The sequence below is a fragment of the Equus quagga genome, chromosome 14 (genome assembly GCF_021613505.1).
Source record: "Equus quagga isolate Etosha38 chromosome 14, UCLA_HA_Equagga_1.0, whole genome shotgun sequence".
NCBI classification, from domain to species: domain Eukaryota; kingdom Metazoa; phylum Chordata; class Mammalia; order Perissodactyla; family Equidae; genus Equus; species Equus quagga.
This window is the reverse complement of record NC_060280.1, coordinates 1727272-1747919: the sequence shown is the minus strand read 5'-3', so window position 1 is coordinate 1747919 and position 20648 is coordinate 1727272. Positions and strand designations below refer to the sequence as shown.

At 43.9% G+C, this 20648-nt stretch overlaps 1 protein-coding gene across 3 annotated transcripts in view; it reads right to left on the bottom strand.

Annotated features, from left to right (window-relative positions):
• The window catches only part of DCDC1 (doublecortin domain containing 1), a 427916-nt gene that overhangs the window by 29064 nt on the left and 378204 nt on the right, over positions 1–20648 (bottom strand). For all 3 annotated transcript variants that reach the window (XM_046637833.1, XM_046637832.1, XM_046637834.1), the window contains 8 exons: positions 19837–20037; positions 14610–14703; positions 11917–12087; positions 8946–9131; positions 7424–7627; positions 5936–6137; positions 2681–2833; positions 1864–1965 (listed from right to left, as the gene is read on the bottom strand). In XM_046637833.1, the coding sequence (XP_046493789.1) occupies positions 1864–1965; positions 2681–2833; positions 5936–6137; positions 7424–7627; positions 8946–9131; positions 11917–12087; positions 14610–14703; positions 19837–20037 (1313 nt within the window). The remainder of the gene's footprint in view (positions 1–1863; positions 1966–2680; positions 2834–5935; positions 6138–7423; positions 7628–8945; positions 9132–11916; positions 12088–14609; positions 14704–19836; positions 20038–20648) is intronic.

Genomic DNA, 20648 nt, shown 5'->3' with positions numbered 1-20648 from the left:
GACAGCTAGAAAAGGCCTTCCTCAGAGGAGGCGTTTAACAAGCATCTATTGAATTTACCTCTAATATAGGAAAATATACCAGTTTGTCAGTAGAGACAAGATTTATCCTAGCACTAAACTCTAAGAGAAACTATACATCAGTGGAGCCCTCCATAATGGACACCATCTGACCAAATGGAGACTGTTTTCAACAGACGTATGATAGATGGGGGTAACTGAACTTTAAATGTCTTTATAATACTTAATTATAATAAAAGCCAAAGACATGATATAAAATCGGAATTCAGTAAAGGAAGCTCTGCCAGGTGCTATTTTCAGTATGTTGCTTTCTATTGATTTAACTTGTTATAGGAACAGAGCTTAGGAAATTCACTGGAGTGAACGGTTGAAATTCCATTCATTCTTTAATTCAATCATTCTGTAACTATTCAGAGAACAAATAAGAAGGGTATAGAATTCATAATGTAACACAGAAGAGACAGTCACAGGAACAGGTAATTACAATAATGTGATGAGGACGATCAGAGGGGAAGTTCAGGGTAAAACACATTATCCCTGATAATTGGAATGTTCGAGAAGGCTTTAGGAAGAAATAACACGTAAACTGAAAAGTATGGAATGAGTGGACCAATCCAAGAGGACAAGAAAGAGAAAAGTTGAGGCAGAGGGAACTGAATTGTGCAAAAAACTCAGAGTTACGAATACAGAGCATGTCTAGGGGACTGCAAAAAGTCCAAAAGAGTAGAGTGGATGGCAGAAGGATGGTGGGAAGCTGCAGACAACCAGACCATGGAGGGCCGTATTAAGGAGTTTCAATTTCACCTTAAAGATAATAGGGATCTTTGAAGGTTTGTTCTGAAGGTTTTTTGAAGGCCTGGAGGACCATAACACCTTTGCATTTTTCATGGCCGCTCCAGCTCCAGAATGTCACCCTTATGCACAGAATGGAGGAAGGGAGACCAAACAGAAGGCTGTCTCAGTAATCCAAGGGACAGACGACAACAGCTTAGACTCGGGTAATGATAGTGGGAAGTAAGACAGTTGGAACTCAGTAAGATAAACTTAACAGATTCAAAGCAACAAGACTTACTGACATTTGTTGGAGAAAGTGAGAGACAGGGAGAGGCCTGGGATGCCTCCCAGGCTCTGAGAGAGAACACCTGGGTGGGTGGTGGTAGTGCCCACTGCAGGAAGAAATGAAGGAGGCAGGGGGTGATATTACGGCTTTAGTCTTGGACATGCACATGGGACATTCAAATGACAACGTCTAGTAGTTGCAGTTGTCTAGAAGTTAGCAGTAGCAATAGACACTTTTCACTTATAACCAACAATCCTTCTGGTAAGAACCAGAAAACAGCCATTTCAGCCCAGAGTTCTGTCTGCTGCAGGTGGAACTAGTTATGTTGCTTACTGAAGTAAGAGTCTCATGTTTTGACACCAGACAGTGCACATACTCAGGAGTTGAAATCCTGCTACGACAATTACAGAGCCTGAACTGTATTCCTTCCCAGACTGGAGTCCATAGGACATTTTCTCCCCAAAGAATCACTGGATATCTTAAGGGCTCGGAATAACATAAGGTCAGGAAAACCAACAGGGTGGCTATATGACCCAGACACCCCGCTAAATTTTTAATGTACACATAAGTCATGTGACATTGATTTTAATATAAAATTTACAAATATAACCTCAGTACTGAAAAGATACACCATGAGGTTTTAGACTTGCTCCAGTGACCTCTGTAACACATCTTTATATACTACTCAGATAAACATCTGGCTTCTAACAGCAGAAAAAACTACCAGCAAATTGAGGTTACATTTAGAATTAAACATGGTGATACTTGATTTAGTTAATACTGACCTCTTAACTGTCTCATTTTGTGTTTCATGGTGTCTAGATCAGCCAAAATTTTGTCCTTTTTTAGCCAGTTCTGTTTTTCTAATTTTTCTGCTTTCTGCAAAGCTAGAATAATAAAAATACATGATATTTTATCTTGCACTATTTTATCAACAGTAATTTATCATGTAAGCCAATAATTTATAAAGAACCTTTTGTTCCAAGAAATAGATTCAATTAGAAAGAAGTAATTAAAAGGTGAGGGTCATTAACAGAACCCTCATTTGAAAGATGACAGGGCTTAAGGCATTTCTTTACGGAATGAGGGGAAAAGAGGAACACTGCTGTTTTATTCTATAGATTTACCACATGCAATAGTCATATTGCATTTTCCACTTCCACAAACTATTTGGAGGTGATGAAAGCCTGGCTTGGAACCATTCATTTTTTAAACATCCACTTACTGCCTAAAGGGTGCAATTCTTAAAAATGAAAATGTGTAGACAGGTCGTCTTCAGTGTGAATCAAACTCATTTGTTATTTTCTAATGTATATCATTATTCTCAGTCTTAGAGACCAAAGATCTCTTTATCAACTAAATTAGACATTTTTCCATGCAGAATACTCCATTCCAGTAAGAAAAAGCAGGCGATTGTGCAAATACAGGAGCACAGCTGTCCTTGTGCACATGGTAATCGATGGACCTCTTGCTCTTTGCATAAATGCGATGTTATTATGTTGATACTATACACATTTAATTCATTTTCTTACAGCGACATAAAATTTATTTCTCTGTCCCTTTGTACACTTGCTTGAAAGAAAGCAGAAACAAAAAACTTACCATTCGGAGATAGAAATGGTTCCCCACAAGATATCCAGACGGCAATAGGATTTCTAAGGACAAAAGCGAGGCGAGACCTGTCTACATCATCTAAGCTGTCGGTCGGCACAGACTGGGGAAATAGTTTGGTTTTCACTTGCATTCTTGGGTTTTCTGGGGAACAAATGACACAGTCGTCATTGTTCAATGAATAACGAATAAATTTGCTTACTGAATTCATTTGTTCATTCAAAATATTTCATTCTTCATTAATGACTTGATTTAAACAGGCAATACCAAAACCAGATGCTGATATATAAATTTGATCAGAAACTTCACATGCAACCAAAGAATTTAAACTAATCTGATTGTAAATATACGTTTTAGTTTCTTCCTTACACTTCCCCTAGTTCTGAAAGAAATTTGAAGTGGCTTACCAACATATCTACTCTGAAAAGGGATAAAGTAAAGATAAGAAAACCAAGCAAAGGGGAAAAGGACTATAGAAATAGACTAAAGCCAGAGATAGGCGCCTAGGTATCCTCATCTTTTAAATGGATGATAGTATCGACCTCACTCTGCTGCTGCAAAGATTAAAAGAAAAAAAGGAAAGTGCTTAGAATAAACAGTGTTTGGTCTATTTAATTGGGCAAGCATCCAAAAAATGCTACATAATATTTGTATTATTAAATGATAATGAATACAATTTTTTGTTTGCTAGAGATAAATCACAATTTGGGCTCTGAGCTTCCTAGTGGCCAAAGCAAAGAGGAAAACACAATTTTAATATTCGCACGGCCCACACAGATAAACTCCTCAGAAGATACACCTTCCCTGGTCCTGGGGTCTGAGAGAGATTTATTTCAGGGTCTTCATAAAGGAGTTATTTGTGAGATAGCTAACAGTATCCTGCAATAGAAATTAATATACATTGAGAACGCACTATGTGCTGCGCATTTTAATAAGATGTCTACATACGTTATCTCATGAAACGCTCAAAAGGACACTCTGAGGAAGGTCTGAGCCCAGTTTACAGATAAGGTAACTGAGAGTTAGTCACACAGCTAGGCAGTGGCAGAGCCAGGATTAGAACCCAGATCAACTGCCTCTGTAGTGAGCACGATGCTGAGTTGTGACTGATGTCTGTTTCTTTAAAGTTCCTCAATGCCAACTGAGGGCATAACCCCACGCCATGATTCAGTACAGGGGGCAGCCCACTGACGGGCCTCCCTGATTCGAGGATGACCTTTAGATGTAGAGGGGAGGGGATGACCTCCTGGTAGTCCTGCACAAACAACATTAGTTCCAACCAGGTTTAGATAAGAATTTGAAAGAAGAGTGTTGGAGAAGGCAATCTTCCAGAACCTGGAGATCAGAAATTCCAAATGCCAAACAAAGGCAGAACTATATGCTTTAGTGATCAGCTGGGCATGAAATATTCTCACTATTATTTTTAAAAACTCATCAGAAAACAAAACAAATAATATCACTGTGAGATAATAGGAAATATATGTATTGGTCTCTGCCCCCAGTTCTTGGCACAGAGCTCCTTAAATCTTTTTAATTTCCTACGTGATCAGAGCACTAGGAGCCTCTCTTGTTCTAATATTTGGTCTCTGCTCCTGGTTCCTGGCGCGGGGCTCCTAAATCCTTTGGAATTTTCTGGGTGATGGCAGTGTCTTGTTCTAATGAGGCAACTCTTGGTGGGCTCCTGGGTGGGGCTGGTCACCAGAAAGACCACGCCATGACTAGAAGTTTAGTAGTTTCAACGGTTATGCCCCCTTCTCCAGGAAGGGAGAGGGCTGGCTGGAATGGAGTTGATGACCGGTCTTGCATACACGATGAAGTCTCCATTAAGTCCCGAAAGCTTGAGGCGCAGAGGGCTCCTGGGTTGGTGAACATATGGAGGTGCTGGGAGAGCGGCGCCCCAGAGATGGCACGGAAGGTCCACGATCCTTCTTCACACCATGCCCTACGCATCTCTCCCATCCAGTGTTCACTGTATCCTTTCTCATATCCTTTTGTAATAAACTGGTCATCTTGTAAGCAAACTGCTTCCTGAATTCTGTGAGCAAATTAATTGAACCGAGGAGGGAGTCATGGGAACTTCTGAATTATAGCCAATTGGTCAGGAGCACAGGTAACAACCTGGCCTTGTGATTGGTATCCGAATGGTGAAGTCTTGTGGGACTGAGCCCTTAACCTGTGGGATCTGATGCTATCCCCACGTGGATAGAGTCGGTGTTTAGTTAAATTGCAAGGCACCCAGCTGGTGCTATAGGATTGCTTGGTGTGGGAAGAAACTCCACAGAACTAGTGTCAGAAGTGCTGTGAGTGTGATAGACGTGCGAGAGCAAAGGAGAGACACACGGGAGGAAGAGTGGGTTTTCCCGACTCAATCCTGTGCACAAGAACGATAGCTAACACTCATTGACTGTTTGTTAAGTGTCAACCAGGCACTGTTATAAGTGATATATATACTCACATACATATATTCAGATCCACATGTACTCTTAGGAGTACAAATTCATATTTACGAGGACCAAATGAGGATACATTCACGTGACTATGAGTGTCTTCATTTTACAAATGAGGAAACTGAGGTACACAGAGGTTACGCAACTTCCCCAAGATCATTCAGTTGGCAAGTGTCAGAGCTTGGATGTGAACCCTGGCATTCTGGCTCCAAAATCCCCACTTTCAACCTCTGAACCGTGCCTGTCACAACAACAGTAGCGGGCACCTGCTGTACCCGCAGAATCTCTGCTGGCCAGACTCTTTCTTTAAGCAAACTGTTGTGGGGGACACGTCCCCGCCTCAAGCTGAGCACAGTCGAGCTGTGAACAGGCAGAGGCAATCCTGCTTACAGGAGCCCTGGAGACAGGTGGGGTGGGCGGGGGCGCGGGAGGCGGGCCCTATAGAGTGGACGCCGGGTCTTCTCATGGCTGAGCAGGTTTGCATTGACCCAGCTTCCCTTTCTTAAGTGGTATCCAGTTGGTTTGGGTTCTGAATTTAAGAACAAAACCTGCTTGTGTTGTATAAACTAGCTAAGCTGTCAACTTATTTTATAAATTCTAGAATCTTAAATCATTTTAATAAAAGAATCTTTTATTTTTGTTTTTATTCTGCAAGGTGAGGATGATTTAAGAATCTCAGGTGAGAGGAGCTTTCTGTGGTTGTCATTCTAGAAGGGGTAACTGAATGAAAGAATCACATTTAACCTTTTTATGATCAAACATAAGTAGAATTGGTTAAACCCTGTCAAATATAACCAACCTTTCATACTTTTAACTGTTGTCTCTTCTGTTCCGACAGGGGCTGCCTCTTTCTTTCGTCCCTCAGAGTCTCTCTGGATAAAAGATTCGCCTAGAGCCCATAAAACCAAATCACGCAAGGAGCAGACCGCGGTTCCATCTTCGGTGTACACTTTGGAGGCTGCTCGGGCAAGACCAAGCTGTTCCGTGCATTCTGTAAGAAGCTAGACAACACCGACTGTACAGAACTGAGAGGAAATCGTGAGAGAACTGGGAATAATCAGGAAGACCTTATTATTTTAGAAATCTGAGAAAATCCTGTAATTTGAGGAAATAGAAAGCTGAATAACTACCGATTTGATCTTTGATTAGAGACCATTTCTGATATTAGATTAACCTACATAATCTCACAAAATTAGTCCAATCCAGCTGAGAAAGTTCTTAGCTCCAGAAATGTAACACAGCAGTTGACATTTGTTAATGCATTTTATCATCAGAGTATCTATTTGCTAAGAAATGTTCAACCTAGAAATTCACTTTCAATTTTGCTGCCTTGTAAGGTATAAATTGTGACCACTCTATATTGATGAACTGCTTTAAAATGAATGAGTACTTTACTTTCAAACCAGGAAATGACACCTATTGTTACTTCCATTTGCAGATGGGAAAACAGGCCGAAGGATTAATATTTTTGCCCAAGACCACAAAAGCCACCTGTGGAGCTCAGGGTGAATCTTGGAGTTGCTAACTTTTGTACTTTTCTTAGTCTGTTGAACAACATCATCTTTATAAAAAATGTACTTGTATTCCACCAAGGAGGTGAGCGAAGGAGTCTGTGTGTGTGGGTGCATCTGCGAGGAAGGCTCCAGGGTAAGAGCAGATCCCATCTAACAACGCTTGTGAAATATGCTGTCAAAGGTGCTGGCTGGAATGGACAGACAGGATAACCGCCAAGCGATGGAAGGACAAAGCTGGGTGTGGGCCCTTTGGGCTCTCCTCCCTTCCTGCGACCCTGGACACAGCCTCTAAGGCGGAAAGCACAGATTCTCTCCCGGCACAAGTCCTGTTTCGCCAGTGCGAACATGAAGTGAAACACCCTATGGACAAACGAGAGCTCAGATTCTCCAAATGACAGATGAGGCAGGGGCCCCTCGAATAGTCAGACGACACGCAGCTTGAAGCCGGAATGGGAGCAAGGCAGAGAGGCATTGTGTCTGTCACAGAATGAAGAAAGTCTGGTGGCTTTGTTTCCCCTGCTTTTGTATATCTTTGCTCTGGAGCTAATCTAAAAACCACATTCTGGTTTCTCACTTTTCTAAGGCTGTATCCAAAGAAATACAATCAGAAAGAATATGTTTAAGAAACCAGAGATCTTGATCTCATCAGCTTAAATTGGTGAAGCTGGCCAGGGACATTTATCACTCAATCCCACTGCTTTTTTCTTGTCAGAGGAATCACCATTATCGTTACCTCTGAGGATGCGAGAAGCATTTAAGTGATAGCCACTTACCATGGGGAATGTTCCAGCCACAATTAACTTCCCATTTCGATATCCGTCTCCGTTTCTGTATGCAATTATTTTCACTGCCTTCTGGTGCGTAGCTGCCATACCACTATGAGATACAACTTGCGTGCGGGTCTTCGTCCGTAAAGATGATAGGCGGTCTTCATAATAACCTAGAGTTTTCTCAGCCTTGTAAGAAGATAAATCAGCCTGATTTAAAAAAAAAAAAATCATAGGTCTACTCAAGCTTTTTTCTTTCAGTGTTGCTATTTTGGTATACATCAGTCTCTTAATGAATATGTGTGTGGTGTCTCCATTTTGAAATGCTCACTTCACATGCAAACGTATTGGAGGCTGCAGTGGGAGGGACTCTGGGTAGGAACTCAGTTCTCTTCCCAGCCCTGTCCCTGAGGCTTTAGGTGACTTGGGCCTCCTGTGTTTCTGGCCTTCTCCTGTGACAGGACATGAGGAAGGATGCCTGAGCCAGAGAGAGCAGGGCATGAAGGATCGGGACGCCAGCACCACAGACACGCTCTCTGTCTTTACCTTTACCTTTAGGACCGAGGAAGGGGGAGGGGACGAGTGCAGCCTTAAGCCCACGGCAATGCGGGGTTGGCCACCGCACTGCTCCTCTCCCTCCGCACCCCTGCTCCAGAGGGAAAAGCTCTGTCTGAGATGCTCTAACACTGGGGGGTTCTCTTCCATCAGCTCCCCACCTACTCAGCACTGCCCCCCCATCACCAAAGAAGCCAAATGCCTTCAGACTCCCCCAGAGGAGGGACTGCCTTTCTCCTTCAGTTACTGCTCCAATTGGTGTTTATGGGAACTATGACTGCCCCAGCCCCTCCCTGCAGTGTGTCAGGTTCAGGGAGAGAGGAGAGTGGGCTGGGATGGATGGGCTGGCCCTGAAGAGCACCAGGCCAGAAGGCTGCCCACCTCTCAGGAACTGCTCCTTTCCCACAGATGCGTAAATTCCCCTTAGCGCGTCTCACTTCTGAACTTGAAGGAGAGGACTTTTTAAATGGCGCCATTTTAAATTAAGATCACAGGAAAGCGGCAGAGATTTTTTTCTCCAGGAGCTATTAATAGTATTAGACGAGGATGCGTGAATTCAGCACCCAACCTGAAGTCATTAACAAGGACACGTCCAATTCCCCCTGAAAGGCTTCATACCAGTAAAAGGGAGTCTGCCCTGTAGATATGGGCAGAAAGCTGCTCCACTAAGGGAAGATTTGCAGTTCCTTCCTCCTCTAAAAGCAACACGGAGAGCAGGGGAAGGTGTCAGAAGATGATTAAAGCCGCAGAAGTGCCCAATTAACTTCAAAGAGTCTATCGAGCTATTAATAGACAATGTATTTTAAATTACTTTGGGGAAAAGGAAATCAATGCAGGTGGAGTGGTAAGGGTGCAGCAGAGGAAGATGAATCGGATGAGTGGAGATGAACTTGAGTGCAGACAGATAATGAATGCATCAAAGTTTCCAAACTGATACCACACACGCATCAGCAGAGCCCGGATCGTTACACACCTCAGCCACCGTGATGGTCTTGAAAGGCCCTCGCGAGAAGGGCTTCTGGGTCTGGGATCCCGAGGCACAGAGGAACGGCAGCCCAGGAAGCAAGAGTTTCAGTCCTTTCTCTGCTCTTCTGGATTGTCCACATGCCAAGCAGAGCATCGTTTCTTTCTTTCCAGCAGGTGAGAGATAATAGTACCCCTAAAAAGGGAAAAGATGCTTTCATGTGGGTGCATCTAAATTATGACAGCATTTTTGCACAACACTTTATAATACAAATAAAGCACTTTTATAATCCCCAAATGCCAAATTTGAAATTTCATGAATGCATTATTTTACTCCCTAATAATTTCATTTAAAAAGAACATGTTTCCAAATTCTGTTGATTGAAAAAGCCTAGAGGCAAAGAAAATTCAGCATCGATGTGTGTAACTCATGTCCAGGATCAGAGTTTCTTGGAGGAATGGCCGGTTTCAGATTTGAGGCAAGAAATATACAAGATTAGCAAGGTTTGTCACGTGGTACCCAGAAAGAAAAGAAGCCAGCCAGGAGTGAAGGAGTCATGTCGAAATGACACAGGAGCCAAGGTGAAGCGTCTTCACTGGCCCAAAGTGGGACAATTTGGGAGCAATGAAACACTTTGAATATGTAAAATTCTTAGTTCATAATGATGCTAAAAATATAAGTTAAAACAACAAACACAACAAAAAACAACAAACAACAAAGCCACAATTAATGGAGTCCATTGGAAGTAAACTGGCACCAATCTACAACTCTGACATTTGGCCTTAGGAAGATTCAAGATGGCCACAAAAAGGGGCTGGCCCCATGGCCGAGTGGTTAAGTTCGCGCGCTCCGCTGCAGGTGGCCCAGTGTTTCGTTGGTTCGAATCCTGGGCGCGGACATGGCACTGCTCATCAGACCACGCTGAGGCAGCGTCCCACATGCCACAACTAGAAGAACCCACAACGAAGAATACACAACTATGTACCGGGCGGCGTTGGGGAGAAAAAGGAAAAAATAAAAAATAAAAAAAATAAATAAAAAAAAAGATGGCCACAAAAAAACTATCCCACCCTTGTTTGCAGGCCCTTCTGAAATGTGACTTTGCTGCTCGTCCAATCAAGAAATACAATGTCTTTCTCCTTTTCTCCTTTCCTTGAATCTGAGCAAGGCCATGTGACTTGCTTTGGCCACTATAGCACGAGCAAATGCCATGCAAGCAGATGCGTAAGAAGTGCTTGCACACTGGGGCTTGTTATCTTTTGGCTGCAACTGGAACCCTGAGACCACAGTCTGAACACACCTGAGCCAGCCTGCTCGAAGAGCCTTGAGGAGAAAGAACCAAGGTGCCAGCTCACAGCCGCCAAGCACCAGACAGGGGAGGGAGGCCATCTTTGACTGTCCAGTCCCCATAGAACCACCAAACTACTGAAGCACCACCAGATGACACAGCCACACGACTGACCTCGGGCAAGACCAGCAGAACTGCCCAGCTGAGCCCAGCTCAAATTGTTGACCCACAGAGCAAAGATAGTTGTTGGTTTAAGCCACTAAGTTTTCAGGGGGTTTGTTACACTACAATAGATAAGTGAGATGGAAAAAATTAAGCATTCATCCTACCATCCCTTACAAAGCATATTTTTGGGTAGTCAAATACCTAATTGAAGAGATAAAATTCTCCCTTACATTAAAAGTTCAGCTAATAAAGGTGGGGAAAAGGGATAGAATTAGACAAAATTGACCCTTTTGAAACTCCTAATGAAATAATTGATTTAGGCAAAGATCACCAACAGGTGACACGAGAGCAAAAGTCATTGGGAATGTTTTTAATGTGGGATTAGGTTGTAATCGTCTGAATCCACTGATAACTGCTATCAGTAAAAGTGGAAAATCCAGACATTGTTTGCCTGCTTATGTGATAAATATAAAAATCCGCATAAAATCTAGGAAGATTCTTGTCCCAAAAAGTTGAACATAAATCTAGTTACAAAGTAACAAAGTTGTTGCTTAGAATCATCTAATTGTGACCAAGGAGTTGTTGTTGCTGCTACTGTTGAATATCAGCATGAAGGTACAGATTTAAACATATCTGATGTTTGTGAACCCGCCACATTCATTAGTCTTACTGACGCTTAGGTGGTTTCGTCTTTGGACTGGAAGCCTTCTCAAGTTGACTTGATTCCTTTTAAGATGGCCTTAGTGGTCTCTGACAGCATGTTTGCTGACTGGTGTGAGTGTACAGACGAAGGAGAAAGGGCGGGAGGGAAAGTGCAGTCAAAGGCAGAGACACGCAAAACGGCGTGGCACATTCGGACAACCACGAATCCTTCCGTAGAGCGAGGGAACGACGAGTGAAGGAGACGCGGCAGCTTAGAGCCGGCTGAGGAGTGGAGTAAGGAGGGTCTGGAGGGTCTTATGTACATCGTGAGATTTCAATTTTCTGTAGGCTGAAGGTCGTCAACGATAGCAAGGTGGATTGACCCACTGACCCACAGATGTCTCAGGTGTTGGTAAAGTATGGTGCAAGTGACTCCCTACTAACAAGAATTGTAGGACCAAACTTGATAAATGGCTTCTTTAGAAATCAGAGTTTACTGACACTTAGCCCTGTGCTTGGTGCCATGTGATATTGTCAGAGACACAGTCACCTCACTTCCATAAGCTGTCTGGAGTGGAGCGACCCCAGTGTGGCAGGCACCCCTGGGGGGCACAGACGTGTGATTACCCTGTCTCATGCGGGCTCTGGCGACCCGGCAATGAAGCAAAGGCGGTGCTGATGGCGGTGAGCCAAGAGCAGCAGAGGGCAACAGCAACACCCCTACGTTCTTTCCCAACCAGTCACAGAGGCCAAGCAACTTCGTCACAAGTCACTGCTCGATTTGTGTGAACATAGGGTTTTCTAGAAAAAGATTTTTCTTGCTTTATTAAATTACCCCATTTTCCCCTATTTTTCTTTAATCGTCAGTAGGAAGGAACCACTCACTGGCTGATGGACGTTTTCCCCTTTGATCACAGAGGCTGTGCAGACACCCGCGTAATGAGCCGCTGTGGTTTCCTTGTCCAGGGCAGTGCTGTGAAAGGCCACGAAAGCTTTCACACTTTCCACATACTTCCACCTCTGATTGGAAGCCCCATTCTTATATGGCTTATACTTCTGAAAAGGACAGAAAATACGGAGTCAAACAGGAGAGTTCATGATTTGGTTATAGCAGTCAGAGTTTTCACTACATAAACTCAGAAAGTACAGAAAATTACTCATAATTCTACCATGTAGTTTATAACTACCATTGATATTTGATGATTATATACACAATATTTTTTATATTCATACATAAGCATTCTTTAATTTAAAAAATGGAATCACAAAATAGATACAATTTGGTAACTGCATTAGTTGTTTTTCTTAACTTAACAACATTCCATGAACCTTTTCCTAACATTTTTTAAGGATAGATGCCATTTGATCTTAGGGATATTTTATCTTACCAATCCCCAATAGTTAAACGTAGATTGTTTCTCAAATTTCCTTATTATAAACAAAAGAGCAATGAACAATCATATAAATAAATCTTTGTGTAAGTCCATAATAACTTCTTTAGAACAAACTCCTCAAGTAGAATTGCTGATAAAATAACGTGATCATTTCTAAATGTTACAATGTGTTATACGAAGCTTTATCACAAAAAATGCTTTCTAGAAAGGTCATTCTAGTTTACACTTACACCAACAGTATGTGAAATGGCCTGTTTTCCTCACACTCTTGCCAAAACATCATCAATATAACAAATGAAAAAAGTACCTTGTTGATATCTTAATTTATATTTCATTGGTTATCAAGGTTTTTTTAAAGGTGAGGACAATCAGTTTTATTGTAATAGAAACAGTATATTTATTCTAATTATAAAACTTGGCTCAAGCATAAGTAAAGAAATGAGTTGTGTCAATTTCAGAGAATTTAAACCAGTATATTAGTCAGCCCTGGTGTCTAGTGGTTAAGATTGGGCACTCTCACTGCCACTGCCTGGGTTCGTTTCCTGGTCAGGGAACCACACCACCTGTCTGTGGGTTGTCCTACTGTGGCAGCTGTGTGTTGCTGTGAGGCTGAAAGCTGTGCCACCAGGATTTCACTTATCAGCAGGGTCGCCCATGGTGGACCTGTTTCAGCGGAGCTTCCAGACTAAGACCAGGAAGAAGGACCTGGCCATCCACTTCTGAAAAAATTGGCCGCGAAAACCCTATGAGCAGCAGCGGAGCGTTCTCTGAGACGGCACCGGAAGGTGAGAGGATGGAGCAGAGGGACCGGGTAGGCTTCCCTCTGCTGTCCACAGGGTCACTAGGAGTCAAAATCTACTCCACAGCACGAACAGCAAGCCAGCAGTAGATTAGTGCCAACTGAGCACAACCTGACACCCCAAGGAACTTGCTCTACCAAGGAGAGACTGACAGCAAAGAGGAAAATACAAGAAACAGGGAGGAGGTCTAACAACGTTAGCCTAACATGACTCATTTTTATTATTTTACATGAACTTTAATATTTTCTCATAAACTGATTACTTCAAGAAATAAAAATGAAATACCAGAGAAGAAAAAACCTTGAAAGGGAATACCAATTACCTTGGGATCAAACTCATTTCTTATGAAATGGGAACCTTAGGGGAAAACATTCATATCTATAATTTTATGAAACTGATTAAGGTACTAAATCTGTATCTGCAGAGGTTTGATCTCACTGTGATCTGTACCAAGAGGCACCTGGCAGGGAAGAGGTGATGTTATGTACTGCGTCTCCCCCCACTTATCATCAGGACAGACTTAATTAAGCTTTGATATCTGTCCAGATTGCTATGTCCCAATTTTGAATTCAAGTTGCCTCATTGTATTAAAAATATAGAATAAAACAATGTTCTTTGGAGACAATGTATTCTGTTTAACAGGAAGATGGTAAACACCGTGGAGGATGCAGAAAGCAACACAAGCACAGGTGCTCCTCAACCTTGCCTCCGCCCAGCAGGGAGAGCGTGTGGCTGACTCAGGGCAGCTTGGGTTACACAGAAGTGAAGATGATGGGCAAACATGAAAGAAGTGCTCCGGGACCTCACCCCCAACTCAGCGGAAGCCAGACTTCTCTGGGTTCTCCAAAAACTGTCTGGCTGCAATAAGCATTTGCAAAATTATGTCAAAGGTGTATCTGAAATGAGTCTCAGTAGAATTAACACTGAGGAGCTCAGGCCCTCCAGGGCGACCGCTCTGACCAGGTTCTCTCCCTCCAGTAGCCAGGTAAGAGGGGGCATGCATATGTCCCCCGTCGCTGACCTTGAACCAGGTGCAGCTAACAGCCCCTCACCTGGCTGCACCCACGGCTGGGACTGTCAGCTCCATGAACGCTCTGGGACAATTTCTCGTGCTTGCCACTGGATTTGACTTAAGTAACTAGCATAGCTCCTGACGTGCAGCAAGCCCACGATCGCCTCTGTCAGATTAAACTAAATTAAGAGCTACGTGCACAAGCTCAATTTGAAATTTAGGCAGACTACTGTAAATATTTTAACAATTGCATTCAAGATAGGTTTCTATGACAGCCATTTTCTTTCTCCACTACAGGGAAGCATGGAGCTTTACTGAAATTTAACTACATAAAGGGCCACACCTGCTCTTTCACCTGTATATCTATCTTACCTGAACAATAACTGGATAGCCACAGACTTCATTCCCAGCCTTAGTCATAGACACCGCCAGCACCAGCTCCGGGTCGCTCACCAGGTGGAAGGTCCTTGGGAAAACAGAATGAGGCACATTACCAAGTAGCGTGAGCCCTCAGAACTCCCCCTGTGCCACTTGTCAATGTTGCCTCTTGGCTCCATACGTGCCCTGTGATAACGGATGTAAATCCTCTGAGCATTTCTCCCCTACAGAAAGCACCATGTCAAGCTTCCTCAGCAGAGGTGCTGAAAGTCCACTGCAGGAGGAGGGGCTCTCCTGCTCCTTCTGGCTGCTGCACTGCGTCAGTGGTTGGGAGTGAGGACATCCAGTGATGGCTGGCCCAGCACATTTCCAAAATGTGCAGTCCATCGGCACCCTTGCAGCTCTGGCCAGGCATGGTCATCATCTGCTTGTGGTCCCCCAACATGGCCATGATGGGCTCCAGGCCTTCTGCCGCACCAGCACCCCCACTCCCTTTGCACACCCGTGTGCCTACAACCAGCTGCGCCCCCACACATGTTCCAGCAGTTGCTTCCTGCTTGCCCAGCAGCCACAGACCGTGTCCAGTGAGCTGCAGCCAGACCCTTCCCAGCGAGTTCTGAATGAGGCGGGGGCAGGCCCCATTCCAGCTCTGTCCTTTCCAGGGCCCTCCCCCAGCCCTTGAGTACTTACAGTTTGTTTGTTTGCTTTTAATGTCTTAGACTTACTCTTTATCATCATTTAATAATTCCCTATATTAGACCTCCTCTGGTTAAATCACTGAGTGGTCTCTGCCTCCAGATCACACCCAGGCTGATACACTCTCCTCACCCATTTTGCTGCTCAGAGAGGCAGTGAGGCAGCACGATTAAGAACATGCCTGTTGGAGCCACAGTACCCCAGCGTGAATCCTGGGTCCACCTCTCAAGAGCTCCACAGCTCTGCTTAACGGCTCTGTGCCTCAGTTTCCTCATCTGTAAAATGGGACAACAGTGCACACCTCACAGGACTATTGTGGGACTCGAACGAGTCGATGCATATAAAACGCACAGGATACTGTCTGGCACACTGCTCTTAGGCTCAGCTACTATTATTAATGGTTGTGACTTTTTATAGCTTTTTTAAAGAAGTTTTCCCTCAAAGTGCAAGGTATCTGTTGAATGTTTCTAAGTGATCTTACACTGAAGCTAGCATAAAACATCCTTGACGAAAAAACAAAGTTATTGAGCTAAAACCCTCCAATTCTTTTCCCTTGCATCCCCTTAAAAGCAAAAATAAACCAAACATTCGAGGCTCTTGTCTGTATAGGAAAAGCCAGTTCTTTACACCTGTCAACATAGTTGCTTTGCAGACCAGCACTGGCATTCCTGCTGCAGAAAACATAACTCGTCCCGAATATAAAATGTAACGATGTAGGAGTGGAGGGAAGGGGCGAGCAAAGGTGGGAGAGGATCTGTTATAAAAATAATACATTTTTCCTTGCGAGATTTAAAAAATTCCAGATCTCTAATTTAAATCTCTGAACATAAAATAATATATCCTCATTGTAAAGAATTTACAAAGCCCTGGAAAATACAGTACAAATTACACAGAATTTTAAACATCACTCTTATTCCTACAGGATAATCAGTATTAATCTCACATTTATTTCTTCCATCTATTCTTAGTTAATGAAGTATCACTTTAAATCCAAAACGGGTACTCAATTTTGTCAAATAGCCTATCAACATCTGTCAGGACTGCACTGCACGAGAGCTGGTGTTCTGCATTGTCTGTCTCTGTGGCCTCAGCATGTTGCATAGCTTGCATCTTGCATTCTTATTGGCACCCAACATTATTCAGAGGAATGAATGATTTCGTATTTCATGCACTGACCTACTGAGATGCAGGATTAGTCACCTCGCCGTCTCTGTGTTGTGCGGCCTAGAACAGAGGCAGCAACTTCTCCCAGGCTCCAGTGCCTCGCTCAGACACTAAGGTGTGGGCTTTTCTTTTCTGTTTTGGACAGCGCAGCCAACCGGCGCTCGCCTGTAGCAGGAGTGCCTAGCCTCTGTCGGAAGCCTGGCCGGGAGACTACAGAACCCCGTGCGCCAAACAGCAGAGTGAGAACTTACTCTGTATCCCCGCGACTTCCAGCTCGACACTATCGCCTCTCCCACCAACCTGCACTCCGAGTGCATGCAAGACACTGAAGCTCCTTGAGCCTCAGTTTACCTAGCTTTGGAATCACGGCTAAGACTAGAGATTTCTAAGATCTCTTTCAACTCCAAATTCCATGACACTGTATAAATTTGAGTCCTGTTGAGGGGATTTTCATCCCTGAGGATTTTTTTCATATTCCCCTTTAGAGACCAATGGTTAATTTAGACGGAGCCAGAGTTGAAAAGTGCAGAAAGATGCCAGCTTATCTCAAAAGTTGACCTGGAGCATCCTCCTGCGTGAGTGTGTCTGGCTCTTCCCCACGACCTCTCAGCACCCCTTCACTCTTCTCCTGCCCTTCTAGCCTAGACTATGCACTACCCCAGCTAGGCCTTGTTCTCACTCTCATAATTTCCCTGAAGAGGGTTTGCTGATAATTGCTTAGGATATCAGATTTCCTAGTTATTTTCTATTTTAAATAGGAGGCCAAAATGAAAAATTAATTCAAGACCCAAAGGACTGAATGAAAGGACTAACAGTGAAAAATTCTCGGCACAGTGACAGCCACTGGGTATCTCCCATTGTGTTGGCAGTGAGTGACTCTACCTACACTCTAGTAATACAAATTCTGGATGGCATTTGCCTCCCTAAATGTGAGCCTACTGTCTGGACAAAATATGGAGGATCAAAAGACCGTGGCTCACATGCACAGAATTTTCTATAGGTTTCTGCTATCTAATGCAACCCAAGTGTCTCCAGGACTCGCCAGCTCATCAAAACAAATGGGTTTCAGCATCCAATTACATGAACGAGAACAAAGCAAAACGCCAAGGGAAAATGCAGAAGCAAGCTCAGAATTACCGTCCCTGCCCACGCACTTCGGCCATAGGACACATATTCGTCTGAATCGGGCCACACCTACTCACCAAGACTCTGCAAACCTCTCCCGCCCAAGCGCTTGTGGGAGTTCCCACATGGTGACCCGCGTGCTCGTGAGAATCCTGTCCCACTGCCTCTCCCCTTCACTGCTCCACCTCTTCTCTTGGACCCTCAAGTTTCTGACCAGGGACAATAAATGCCTCCATCTCCCACTAACCGTCCCCCTCTTCCACAGCTCGCCGTGCGAGGCCTTAAGACGTCAAAGTTACAGAGTGTTTTGGAAAGTGGAAGGAGATGGGAAGAGACCATCCTCCTCTTGCTAGATGCGGTTGGATTTTCCAAAGCAGTGGTGGTTGTGGTCCAGCGTTTCACGGCGTTTCAGGCAAACTGCTCTTTCTGTTTTTACTTAAAGAACCTTCCCCTCCTCCTGCTTCCTCCACAGCACTCGGGATGAAAAACAAACCCAGCGACAGGCTCTGAGCAGGACTCAGAACGCCTCTCCTCCAGTGGCCAGGCGTTCCTGACAAACTCATCAAGCTGGCTTTCTCCTGCCTTAGGGTCACTTCTCTCATTCCCCACGTGTGTCCACCCCGGTTCATCAGCCATGCTCCAATTCCAGCATAGGCTCAAAAGGGACCTCAACTGCAATATAGAAAACCAAGGCAGTGGGATGGATTGCAAACTTCCAGAGAGGTAGAGATGGGGAGGCTCTAGCTCCGTAGGTGCAGTGATTTTTATCTGTTTTGTTCTTTGCTAAAGCGCCAGCACCTAAAACACTGCCCTTAATAACCCAGTGCAGCTGTGCGAATGAATTTTGGTTCCATATGGCAGGCAATTCTCAGGGACAAAAGCCTACTTCCTAGCTCCCCATCGCAAACACAGCTTAGGCGGGATGAACGGGGCAGAGAACACACTCACGGGCCTGCCTGCACGGTGGCTTCCCAGCCCTCTCTAAGTGCGCCTTGCTGGGGGCTTTGCTCATCTCAGACAGCGGGCAGAGTGAGGCTGGCTCCCTCCCCGCCCACGCCGCTGCTGCTGCCACCTGCTGAAGCTCATGCAGCCTCTCTCAGAGCAGCCACTCCTAAGCTTTTGCATCACACACATTTTGAGAAGCCAATGAAAATCACAGCTCTTTCCCAGAAAAAAAAAAAAAAATATATATATATATATATAGTACAGATACACAAACATACATTTTGTATAGTATTTCCAAAGAAATACAAGAAGAGGCCCCTGGAGCTCCACCATGTAATACAAATGGTAGAATTTGAAGCAAACCAATCTAAAATCCAAGGAGTTCTTTTCTTTCTTGTTAAAGAAATGTTTGAACGTGCACCAAAACAGAGAGAAATGTGTAAGAAACCACTGTGGACTGAGCAGCTGTCAATATTCTACCAATTCTCGTTTCCTCCGTTCCCCGCTCCCAAGTTTAAAAGTTTTTGCTTTTGCTAGAATATTTTAGAACAAATTTGAGATATCTCTTAATTTTATCTGTAAATACTACAATATATATCCAAGCAATCAGGACTTTTCTCTTTTTGTTTTTAACATAACCATTAAACCATTATGACACCAACAAAATTAACAAGACTTCCTTCATATCATGGGGTACCCAGACTGTTCTAAATTTCCTCTGATTGTCTCGGAAATAGCCTATTGACCGTGGCCAGCTTGAATCTGAATCCAAACAAAGGCCAGCCATTGGATTAGGATTTTGTATCCGTTAAGGTAAGAATTCTCTTTCACTGTGTGAGCAGAAGCCGTATCAGCTGGTTACGTGATGGCAGCAGGGGAGGGCGAGGGGCAAGCATGTTGGGGGGGCAGGAGATGAGTCAATGACAAGTGCTGTCAAATTCTAAAAATGGGGACTTTTCAGAGTTCCTATTTGATCCCTTCAAATCATCAGAATAAAATTAGACAAGGGCCCAGTTTTCTCCTGACCTCAGTGGCCAGTTGAAACCATGAGCTCAGCAGGTTGATTTCACATTTCTTATCTGAATCGATAGTGGAGAAGTTGTGTGTAGACTCCCGAGGGTTCGCATTTGCTTTCACTCCTTCTCCTCGAGTAGGTTAAGAATTATTGGCCATGTTATCAGAAAATCCAAAGTCCTCAAAGGTACCCTGCCTGCTGGGTGAGGATCATGTGGGCTCTCTTAGGCACCCACTCACTTTTTGATATACTAACCCCCAAATCTAACGGGTTTACCTGCTGCCTTTCTTGTGCATCCAGCGTTGACGACCATCATCTGCTTTTTTCTCCACCAAAACCACCTCCGTGCCCGAACGCAGGTCGGGACCTGGCACCCCCAGTGCTAGCTGAGGAACGGCATGGCTTATAATTTGCCCATCTCTGTATTCAAACTGCTGGTGGCAAAGCTTCTGCCATTTACTCTGCCTTGGAGAACGGCTGAAATAAAGAGAATCTCATTAGTGGCAGAAAAATACCCTGTGCACCAACGTGCTGGAGACTGCAAGTTCTGCTGGTGAGATACCCGCTGTGAAGCAAATGCAGCTGTCACAGGGAGGCACGATCATCGGGACACCAGCAATGCTGTTTGCTTTGCACTGCCAGGCGGAAGTGAAAAACAGGAGTCTGAGTTTATTTTGTAACAGAAGTAAATGTTCATTCAAGAGAATATGAGAAATTCATCAGCAAAGAAAAAAGAAGTTCAGTTGAAGAGAGAATTTAGTTAAAGAAGAAAAAGAGGGAGAAGAAGGGGGGCATTCAGAATCAAACAGAGAACGAAGGGCTCCATTCAGACCGTGGCTCTCTACCCTCCATCCACAGGGCCTCTGGAAAACAGAATGTCATTCTCCAAGGTTTCAATCTTCCCAGACAATTCATAGAATATCATAAAAGAAAATAACAAAATGCTAGTGAGTTAATTAAAGGAATCTGTTACTTAATGGATCTTAAAGCATTAAGCCGACTTATTAAACATATTAACCATCACGATGCATTGGCAATTAAACTAATTTATAAACATCTAAGTCCCTACTATGTGTGCGGACTAATGC